This window comes from Ostrinia nubilalis, chromosome 23 (assembly GCF_963855985.1).
Source record: "Ostrinia nubilalis chromosome 23, ilOstNubi1.1, whole genome shotgun sequence".
NCBI classification, from domain to species: domain Eukaryota; kingdom Metazoa; phylum Arthropoda; class Insecta; order Lepidoptera; family Crambidae; genus Ostrinia; species Ostrinia nubilalis.
The window spans coordinates 950,414-962,675 of NC_087110.1; the positions used below are offsets into that span (position 1 = coordinate 950,414).

Consider the following 12,262-nt stretch of genomic DNA (forward strand, 5'->3'; position numbering starts at 1 on the left):
AACTCAAAACACTTATAATTATGCCTAAGATTCATCTAAACAAGGAAAATACGCAGTCAGCAAAACGTCTCGTCGACAATCAACATTTAATTCTGCATTATAAATGAAAAATCCAAACACCAACATTTACTATTTACCCACTATCAATGGGTCCACAGAGTAAACAGCATCGCAGACGTCAATGTTGACACAGATGCAAGTAACATTATACCTACGCTACGGGGGGCTGAAAGTGCCCTGTAAACTGTTTGCGAGGAGGAGGAAAACAATCACGAGGGGAGAGGGGGGTAAGTAGCCCTTCTGTTAAAATACTGGATCTGAAGTGAGAAATAATAAAAATTGTCTGCTGAAAAGTATCTTAAGGCGTTGTTATGAATAAATACCTGGTGACGAAAATGATCATTGCTACGCTGTTACGTAAAACATAATTGCAATATTACAAAAGGACACAATTCTTACCAAAATTATTATTATTACGTAGTTTTTGTAGCAAGGGTTTTTAAGTTAATGGTAAGGCATAAAAGTGTGAGAAATGAGATCCATCAACTCAGGATAGCCGCGTGAACTTCATAAATCTAGTTTTTTTTTTAGAAATGTTGATATGCCATCTCTGTATTACGTTACGTCTTATTTAAGTTCTAATTTTTTAATTAACAAAAAGTCTTTAAACCGAAATACGGTTTTAAAAATATTTTTTTCAAGAATGTATTCCCCGTGTTGGCAAGATATAATAGGCCAAATAGCGAACGGTTGAAAAAAGTATTTTATTCTAAACTTACCTGATAAGCGTGTGCGCTCTGGTCCTCAGTGTGACCAGCAGGTCGATCTCCTCTTTATCCGCCTCCTTGCTCTCCTCGTCGACCCTGGTGGAAATACCATTGATTAGATAGAATTTGATCAATATGAATGATAAGACCAATAGAAACCTATAAGTAATTTTACGTTGAACAAAATTGAGGATTTTCCGTTTCAAATATAAGTGTGTTCCTGTTGATCAGCTGACCGATTTGCAACAATTCTTTTCCTTTGTCTTTGTGGTAAAGCACATCACCAAGTGCAGAGTCCCTAATACACAATTTCTCTACTGCTGATAACTTCTTAGCAACAAATGACACTTGATGATGGTATACCCCTTTAGACCAACTGGTCAACAGGGGTATACCATCATCAAGTATCATCTGTCAAATGACCAGCTCACGACCAGTCTTGCCCTTTCCCTTTGTCTCCTTATTCCCTGGAGGAGCACAGCACCTGGTCCAAAACTACCAAGATGGACACATTCAACTGCCTTTTAAGTTGATGGCAGCGCAGTGACTGACTAGCTCTTGACCAGTCTTGCCCTCTTCCTTCGTCTCCTCGTACACCCTGGTGGAGCACAGCACCGAGTCCAGGGCCACTGAGACACAGCCTTTCAGCTGCTTACAAGATTCTAGTGACAAATAGTACCTGATGATGGTATGCCCCTGTTGACCAGCTGACCAGTTTGCGGCAAGTCTTTCCTTTTTCCTTCGTCTCCTCGTAGACCAAGTCCAGAATCACAGAGAGGAAGCCCCTCAGATGCTTGGAGTTCTAGTGACGAATGATACCTGATGATGGTATGCCCCTGTTGACCAGCTGACCAGTTTGCGACAAGTCTTTCCTTTTTCCTTCGTCTCCTCGTAGACCAAGTCCAGAATAACAGAGAGGAAAACCCTCAGATGCTTGGAGTTCTAGTGACAAATGATACCTGATGATGGTATGCTCCTGTTGACCAGGTCACCAGCTCACGATCTTTCCCTTTTCCTTTGTCCCTTTAAACCCTGGAGGAGCACAGCACAATTCCGGGGCCACTGAGATGCAGCCTCTCAGATGCTGTGACTTTCTAGAGACAAATGTTAGGTACCTGATGATGGTATGCGCCTTGTTCATGGCAGTGCAGTGGCTGACCAGCTCCTGGCCAGTCTTGCCCTCTTCCTTCGTTTCCTCGTAGACCCTGGTGGAGCACAGCACTAAGCCCAGCGACATTGAGAGCCAGATTTTCAGCTACTTGGAGTTCTAGTGACAAGTGTTTCCTGACGATGGTATACTCCTGTTGACCAGCTGACCAGCTTGAAACAAGTCTTCTCCTGTCTTTGTCTCTAAAACCCTGGTAAAGCTGCTCCAAGTCTAGAGTCACTGGTATACAGTATCAGACACCTGATGATGGTGTACTCCTGTTGCCTAGCTGCCCAGGTCACGACCAGTCTTGCCCTTTCCTTTCTATTTAAACCCTGGAGGAGCACAACACAGAGTCCAGGCTTCTAAGAATTCTAGAATTCTAATGGTAAATGTTACCTGATGATGGTATGCGCCTTGTTCATGGCAGCGCAGTGGCTGACCAGCTCTTGACCAGTCTTGCCCTCTTCCTTGGTCTCCTCGTACACCCTGGTGGAGCACAGCACCGAGTCCAGTGCCACTGAGAGGCAGTCACACAGTTGCTTAGCGAGCTCTAGTTCTCTGTAGTCGTTCATGTTCTTTTCCTGAGAAAAGAGTTGAGATTTTTAGCTAATAGAAATAAAAGCTAGAAGAAAAAAGAGAAAGGGTGAGCCTGGAGCTTCATGGGGATTATATCCTGACAAAAACACTGAAATAAAAAGCCAAAAATGTTTCAAATTTTTTTATTTTTCCTGGCAGGTAGCTGATGAGGATATATTGAATACTTGAGACTACGGTTTTTGCAAACAGAAGTACTGATTTTGTGAAAAAGCGGTACATCGGACTACTAAGGTTACATTTCGATACGATCGGTGTAATCAGGTCTTTAGGGGGTAGGACTCTCTCACTCATCTAATGTCTCTACAGCTTAGTGATTAAAAGAAATCCCAGACTAGCGAAAGGACGTGGAGTCCTCTCTGAGTCAGTCGTTTATTTTAAGAAACAATCAAGCTTGAGATATAAATAAGTAACATTTATAAATAATCTCTCAATAACTATCTTTAACTGGACTGTTTATTATTGTTACGGTAACTGAAAATACTTTTATCACAATTCAACAATACGTGAATCCATTTGCAATAAAAATACAATACAATTTAAACGTCCATTACTTACATCAAATTATACAATGAAATGGAACACTTTAATAGAAAAACAAAGACAATTTAATACTATTTAAAATGTTTTATAAACGTCGAATCCCAAACATCTATATGGAATCATTCGTCGAAACAACTTTTAATATTCCAGAAACACAATTTGTACCGAAAATAGGGTTGTCTGATGCAGGTATCTTGGATAGGATGTTTGTCTTGAAGGCAAAAAACATAACAAACTCTTATTCTTCTTAGAGAACTGGAGCAAAAGAGGCACTTCTTCATATTGTGGTTTGTTACAGGTTGCAAACCTAATTGATATCTGGATTTACAACAGCGACAACTATTGAAAGCGCTCTAACACACCAACCCGACGGGTGCCCTCTCAGACGCATAACATTTTTCATCATAATTTAGTTTGGCATAACAGTATTGGCATAAAGTTTTTTCGCATAAACTTTGATTGGCATAGTTTTCTAAATGCATAATGGTTTATTAGGCATAATAATAACTTTCTCTAATTTTCAATACCATAATTTAAAAAATCATAAATGTAAATAACATAATTATTATATTCCTAAATTTTGTTTTGAATAAAATACGATAAACATAATTTAATTATTTATAACATTTAAAGTCTATAAAAGCAACCAACATTGAAGAGTAATTAATTATGTATTTGTGACGTTGCGATTGCGAACGATCCTCCTTCCACCTTTATACGAGTACTCTTTTGGCGTATTTTGTAAAAACTAAATTATCTATCTGTGTCATTGTCATTTTTGTTCCTAATTTTGACCTGTCTCTTAGAAAACTTAAGCTCCTGAAAATACATTGTTTGATCTCGAATCCCTCTTATCTTTTATTACGCACATATGTATAATATGTGTCCAAATTTCTCTTACAACATTAAGCTTGCCTGGTCTGGAATTATGTAGATCCCGACTGGCCGTGGTCTCTTCCACGTGGTACTAGTCTGCCCTATACTAGAGTGTAATTTAAAAGCCGGAGGCGCGGAGGGAGTGCGGTCCTCGCTCGCTGTAACATATATCCGGCAGCCGTGCGAGCTGGAGCGGCTGAGGCTGGTCGCCGAAGGCGACCAGCAAGCCGAAGCTGCGGAAGCGAGCATGGCATGCCGGGTATATGTTACGCCAGAGCGGAAGGACCGCACTTCCCGCAGCGCCGGAGATAAGGCAATCCTAATGCTTGCTTGCATGCATGCTTGCTGCTTGCATGCATGCTTGCTGCTTGCATGCATGCTTGCTGCTTGCATGCATGCTTGCTGCTTGATTGCATGCTTGCTTGCATGCTTGCTTGCTTGCATGCTTGCTAGCTGCTTGCTTGCATGCTTGCTGCTTCCTTGCATGCTTGCTGCTTGCTTGCAGGCTTGCTTATTTGCATCCTTGCTTCCTTGCAGCTTGCTTGCATGCTTGCTATTTGATTGCATGCTTGCTGCTTGCTTGCATGCTTGTTTGCATGCTTGGTTGTCTATTTATATTTGTTAACTTATATTTTATATGAATAACATTTTTATATTTCATATTTGTTAACATTATAGTATTTTGTATTATGAATGGTAATATTTATGGCATTGGTTTAGATGCCAATAAATGTTATGCCTAGAAATCGTTATTAAAAAAAAGAGAATACAGAAAAAATATATACTAAAATATTATTATAATAAAAGTGGTTATGGCAAAAAAATATATGCCTTATGATTTATACTGTATGAACGTTATGCGAAATGATGAGTATGCCAAAAAACTTTATGCACTCTTAAATTATGACAATATTTTTTATGCAACCGAATATGGACCCCAACCCGACTCGGTATTACAAATCATTTATCTACGTCAATCAATCATTTCGGTAAATCTGATTGATTCAAGCCAGTAAATTACCGAACTGGAATTTATACAATAGAATAGATCTGAAAATTTAATAAGTATTTAATTGAGAGTAAAACTACATTTATTGTTTCTGTGGAGTTAATAGGCAAATGTTTTGGCGAACTGAAGACGTCACAACTCGTAAAAAGTATGTACTATTTATGTTATTTACGTCCCAAGTACATAAGTAAACACATTTAAAATCAGTTAAACAAACGTACATATTTTCAGTGCGGCAACCCTACGCCATCAACCATTAGGTGCGGAACCACCGTGTAGCGAGGTGGCACTCACACAGACGTGTATGGGCGCCGCCCGACGCCATTAGGCGGGCGGAGCGTTCGCTAGGGCGAGTGCACTCGACTGCCGGATATAAAAACTAGAACTCTGTGATCACCATTAGTTTATTTAAGCTTCAACCACACCAACGCGAGCAGATCGCCATTGCCGGCGCGATCAAAGGCCAATGACAGGTCGCGCGATCCATGACAGTTCACGCGACTTGTCATTTCCCTTTGATCGCGTCGGCGATGGCGATGTGCACGCGTTGGTATGGTTGAAGCATTAGTTTCCACCTTATACAGAAGCTCAAAGTTGCACAGCGTGCCATGGAGAGGGCTATGCTCGGTGTTTCTTTACGAGATCGAATCAGAAATGAGGAGATCCGTAAACGAACTAAAGTCGCTGACATAGCCCGACGGATTAGCAAGCTGAAGTGGCAATGGGCAGGGCACATAGTACGCAAATCTGACGGCCAATGGGGCAGCAAGGTTTTGGAGTGGAGACCGCGTACCGGAAAACGCAGCGTGGGTCGTCATGGGGAAGGCCTATGTTCAGCAGTGGACGTCCTATGGCTGAAATGATGATGATGAAATGCTACTAGAGTTGCTGCTAGTTTTTATAACAAAGCGGTCCCTGATCCAGAAATGGTTTGGAACCACTGCCTAAGATGGACAGATACCCTATAAATATCACAAGAAGGCACTAGATGTAGACCCCTTAAAAATCGGTCATTCAAAGAATCATTGGAGGAGACATGAATTAGTTAAGTGAGTCAGAAACCTGTGAATATTTACGTTTTCCTGATCCCAAATGAAAAATAGCGCCCACCTCAAAACTATGACACCTAAAATTGATATAGCGATCGTAATCGCTATCACCTTGAAGGCGACCGCCCGCTAATTTCCATGCGGATTCCACCACATCATAAGGAAGCGATGTGGCGCCTTATCGTCCGATATCTCGGATCCGGCTCGTTTGCGGTAAAATTCGCGCTCGCGGTGATATAAACCGCCATTTTAATATCTGCCGCGTTACAAAATTGGAGTTAAGGGGTCGCGTACACTCATAATTTCAGCCTAAAGACGTCGCGTTTGCCTTAAGATATCCCAGAACAAGAATGCAACATTATTTCATCCTGCTACAGGCAGTTATCTTCTGGTGATTGGTCCTATAGAATAAAAATGCGCTCTACAATTATAAACTTATTTACACCACCTTAGAGCCACTTGCTTGATGGACTGACGACTTCAAGAAGATAGCTGGCAATGAATAAAAGAGAGCGTGCTTTGAGGCGTCTCTTGGCTTGGGGGAAACTTACGTCCAGTAGTGGACTACCATTGGTTGAAAGATGACTGGTTTTTTCACCTTTCATTAATTCTGCTAGAGACATAACCTACAGAAAGAATATGTACAACTATTTTACGGATTACTGATTCTCCATCCATTTAGTATTCAACTATTTAACTCATCAAGAAACAATGAACGGCTGAATACATAAATAAACTAGCGGCCGCTCGCGACTTCGTACGCGTGGATCCAGTTTTACCCCCTTAGGGGTGGAGTTTCGTAAAATCCTTTCTTAGCGGATGCCTACGTCATAATAACATCTACCTGCATGCCAAATTTCAGACCGATCCGTCCAGTGGTTTGGGCTGTGCGTTGATAGATCAATATGTCAGTCAGTCAGTCAGTCAGTCAGTCAGTCAGTCAGTCACCTTTGAGTTATACTATATGAGTATTTCTCAAAAAAAATGTACGTAACGAAACGGTAGTAACGAAATAGTAAGGCCATAAGGCTTGTTATACATTGGCGAAATATTGTGAATGCTCTTCATTTATTCAATTCGAAATATTTGTAAGTATGCACCCAAATACGGGGTAATATTAAGGGGTTAGAAATAAAATAAGGGAGTAATCATTCATACTATTTTAATAAAATTATTTTTGTTCCATCATGTTTATCCATTTTGAGTCGTTCTCTGTAAGCTTTTTGCCTTTCGGCATTGGTTCATGGCGGCATTCCTAAAAAAACAAAAGAAGTAATCACATAAAAACGTAATCTAAATGATTTGATAATTTTTTGCTGGTGGCACTTCTGTAAAGCAGATAGTATCCAATCCTTTTGTTATTAACGCTCTATATTTTTTTAAATAAATTAAGTAGTGAATATTACTATGCTTAGTCAGGTAATAACAGTATACACTCAGCACTATGTTGTACTTTTTCGTAACGTAACGAAATTCGTAAAAAACGTAACGAAATATTAGACAAAATGAGATCAGAAACAAGTATTTTTTGATAAAATTTGTTACAGCCAATATAAAAGCTTACTAAATGTTCGTACCACACGTATTACAAAAAATGGTTAAATGAAGACTTACCGTTCTATATAAAATCGCTGATTTTACTGCCTGTTACGAAAAAGTAATCCCACAAAACACACACGTTTTCACTAATTTTCGCGATAGATGTTATGGCGGAGACGTCAGGCCAACAGCCATTCAGAGTGCAGCTATTGTTGTCCGTGTAAAATAAATACGGAATTGTTCAGAAACCATGGGAAAGTAGAAATAAATCGTAACTAAAGAGTAAATAACGAAATAGTAAATGAGAGCGACTCATTTTGTTTTTTTGCTTTAAATTGCCAATTCATTATGACACCCCATAGAAAATCAATTTGATACAGAAACTGCGATTACTGTAGAACGATAATACAAAGAAATTTACAATAATTTAGTTACGTATCGCATTTTATGAAACAAAAATACATGAAAAAGCTAGGGTGGCAAACACGTTTTTGTATGAAAGGTAAAAAAGGACTATTTTTAAAATATCTAAATATTTGGTAATAAGTAGGATTATAGCTATAATTCTTCGTTATCTTAAAGATTAATAGTCATCCTTCAAAATTGTGTGTGTGTTTTTTTTGTGTGATGATTTATAAATATAAAACTTTTGAACTGTTTCAAAGCACACTTTTTTTTTTCAAAATGTACATTTTTTTGAGAAATACTCATATACCTATTTAGATAGCCACTACAAACAACCGCTTTAAGTGTTCTTTGACCCTAAACTTTATTGTTCGCTATTAAAAACAGATTATTGAAACGCACGCCGCCGGTGCCATGTTTTTATCTTTCGTTATCTCTGGCGCTATCTTTTTTTCTTTTCTCGTAAATCTCTTACTTTATGGTCGGTCAGGAGCAACATTGTCCAGATAGCATCTTGGACTTTGTGAATCAGCTCAGGACTTTGTGAAATGAATCACATTAGTGGCATGGAAGCGTGAAACATCCGACTTATATTGCATAATAAGCATTGTAAAAATCGTTACTATGACGATATTATTCTGAATGAAAATGACAAAAAAGGTCATGTATTTTTATCCACAAGAATAGTGAAAATAATAAGCACTGTGTACCTTTATACGCGTTATGTCTGTCGTAATTTGCAAAACCAATGTAGAGTTTGATCATTGATGCACTGGCGAATAGACTACAGAACATCAAATTACGAAAATTATTAAAATAGAGGATAGTGATCCTGTTTTTTTACTAATTGTTCACAAACTGAGTCAGTCCCAACCACGAGGTTATGGCTAAAAATGTACCTATTTCATCATCATTTCAGCCAATGACAGTTCACTGTTGAACCTCGTAAGGTCCCATAAAAATGCCAGAAGACGTTCTCCCACTTTTTAATGCAACCACTGCCGCGTCTTTCCATTCTATACATAGCCAGAACGCAAGGGTGTGAAACTAATCGAGTATAGTTTGGATGTGACTTTTTTTACTAAGCTCCTCCAAACTATACACGACCAGTACGCATACGCTGCGTACTGCTCGCGTATACTTTGTAGTGACTTAGGTCAATTATCTTACTCCAAAATATACATCGTCAGTACGCATACGGACTAATCATGTATGTATTGTAATAAGTTCGCGATTACAATGTATACGCGAGTACTTAGTTGCATGCTCGTCATTTTGACTTATTTACCTCTCTTTCTATTACATATTAATTCATAACTGCGTGTCTACTTTAAACATTGAATCAATTTCGACACGTGCCATTGTTTTGATAAAGAGCTTTTTGGTGTTTCATATTCTGCCATAGAAAAGATATTTGTTTTGGGGCTGAATAACTCTGAAATTAAGAATTATGTATGTGAAAATGATTTTTGTTCTTGAGATAAAAGCTTATAAATAAAAATGAATATCCCTGGACATTTTACACTGCGCTTCTAGTCCCAAACTAAGCAAAGCTTGTACTATGGGTACTAGATAACGGATATAAACATACTTAAATACTTTTTTTGTAAATACATACTTATTATACATAGAAGACACCCAGTCCAATACAAACAAATATCAAAATATGTTCATGCACACAAATTAATGTTTGTACTGTGCGGGAATCGAACCCGCTACCTCCGGAACAGTTATCCGTTTCGAACCACTACACCGAACGGTCGACAATTAATTTTAGTTAATAATGCACGTTTAAAGTCATCTCCCTCTGAGGCCGAAGAAATATTGAAAACCCACGTGACACCCTGTGACTCGCACTTCTCTTTTAAACATATTACTCCATTAGATATCACTAAAACTTTTAATCTTTTAAACGTAAAGAGTACAACTGATATCTGGGGCATCTCTGTCAAGATAGTCAAACACATTATTGATATAATTTCCCCACAGTTAGCGATAATATTCAATAATTGCATAGAGAAGGGAATCTTCCCCGACCTCATGAAACATAGTAGACTAATGCCACTATTTAAGTCTGGTAGCAAAACCGACCCTGGCAATTATAGACCCATTTCTATCTTGCCCGCTCTGAGCAAGATTTTTGAAAAAATCATACAGGAGCAACTTATGATTCACTTTGGCTCTAATAAACTATTTCATAGTGAACAATATGGTTTCACCAAGGGTCGTTCCACCACCGATGCTGGGGTTGCACTACTTAAACATATCTTCGAGGCTTGGGAGAATTCTCAAAATGCACTAGGGATCTTCTGTGATCTCTCAAAAGCTTTTGACTGCGTAGAACATCAAACGCTAATTCGCAAACTGCACTATTATGGGGTAAAGGACTCGGCTTTGGATTTAATACAATCCTATTTAAACTTTAGAGTTCAAAAAGTTGACATAAATGGTGTTTTGTCTTCTGGGTCACCTGTGAAAATGGGAGTTCCGCAGGGGTCCATTCTGGGTCCATTCTTGTTTCTTATATACATTAATGATCTACCATATTTTGTTAAGGACTCTTGCGAAATCGTGTTATTTGCTGATGACACATCTTTGATTTTTAATATCGACAGAAGTAAAAATAACTTTGACGATGTAAATAATGCACTAACAAGAGTTTTAAGTTGGTTCACTACAAATAATTTACAACTCAATGCAAAGAAAACAAAATGTATAAAATTCTCTTTGCCTAACGTAAAAACAGTTAGTACTCAAATAGAACTTAATAATAATGCAATCGATCTGGTAGACTCTACTGTATTTCTGGGAATTACCCTGGATTCAAAACTCCAGTGGGGCCCCCATATAGAAACTCTGGCGGGAAAGCTCAGCTCAGCGGCTTTTGCAATAAAAAGGATACGGTCATTAACCGATGTTTCAACAGCTCGCTTAGTCTACTTTAGCTACTTTCATAGCCTAATGTCATATGGAATCATGCTATGGGGCAAAGCTGCAGATTTTGAAACAATATTTATTTTGCAAAAACGTGCGATAAGATACTTGTATAAAATGAAAGCAAGAGCATCCCTTAGAGAATTGTTTAAAGAAATTGGCATTCTCACGGCCGCTTCACAATACATCTTAAACTGTATTCTATTTATTCAAAAAAATATTACTGAATTCAAAAAGAAAAGTGATATTCACCAAATAGTACGAGAGCCCACGACCAAAATTTTTGTCTCATAGCAATACGGCCAAAACCGCATCAAATCGATAGATACGATTATCCTGAACTCGAAAATACCAATATCAGACATTTTCCGCGTAGCGTTTGATCTGACCGAATTTTCAAAATTGTCAAAGAATTTTACCGAACTGCATCATAGCAATATGTCTGATTTGCAGACTGTAGTTGAATGATAGTTCTGAGATACCGGAAACATTATTTTCAGACGTTAGTGGTGTAGCGCAAACCCGTAAAATCACTTAAAAAAATTAAAAATGAGACAAAAAAAATGTCTCATAGCAATACGTCTGAAAATCTTTTTTATTAGTAAATTTTGGTTATTTGATGCGAACAAAACAATTTTCAGACGGAAATGTGAACGCATTAAATTTTGAGACCGTTTTGAAAATGTTAACAAATTTTACCGATCGGTATCATAGCAATATGTCTGAAAATTGTTGGACATGATTAAATAAGTTGTCCACATGTGCAAAAAATTTATATCAGACAAATTAAGTGTAGCACCTTCTCTATCATACAACTTTTTGATACACTTAAAGTGTCTGAAAACAGGTTTTTGGTAATCATGGCAGCAATACGAAAAGTTGAAAAAAATATTTATCCGTATTGCTATGATACAGGTCGGCTAAATTTGTTGACATTTTCAAAAATGCGCACAGGCTATATGCTACGCGCAAAATGTCTGAAAACAAACTTTTTCGTAATACAATTATAAAATCTATGTACATTTTCACTATCAGACGTATTGCTATAATACCGACTGTCTTTTTTTTTTGACACAGCAGAAATGGCCTCCCACGCAGTTGCTACACTTTCAACCGTTACTACACACCAAGTCGGGTTCAGAATCATACAATCTAACGATTTTATAGGGTTTTTGCCGTATTGCTATGAGACATGGTTTTGGTCGTGGGCTCTCGTACTAAAATTAACACTAGAAATAAAAATAAATTGGCTATACCCGCTTTTAGACTTAATAAAGTGTTTGCCTCTTTTATGGGACAAGGTATCCATTTTTATAACAAAGTCCCTGATAAATATAAAGAGCTACCGTATAATAAATTTAAAGATATAGTTAAAGATCACATGCTTAAAAAAGCC

The 12,262-nt window shown here is 38.1% G+C and overlaps 1 protein-coding gene across 1 annotated transcript in view; it reads right to left on the bottom strand.

Annotated features, from left to right (window-relative positions):
- Nucleotides 1-12,262, bottom strand: part of LOC135083186 (227 kDa spindle- and centromere-associated protein) — a gene marked incomplete at its 5' end in the record, with an annotated part of 82,380 nt that overhangs the window by 32,654 nt on the left and 37,464 nt on the right. The window contains 2 exons of the mRNA XM_063977921.1: nucleotides 780-863; nucleotides 2,314-2,498. Of these exons, the coding sequence (XP_063833991.1) occupies nucleotides 780-863; nucleotides 2,314-2,498 (269 nt within the window). The remainder of the gene's footprint in view (nucleotides 1-779; nucleotides 864-2,313; nucleotides 2,499-12,262) is intronic.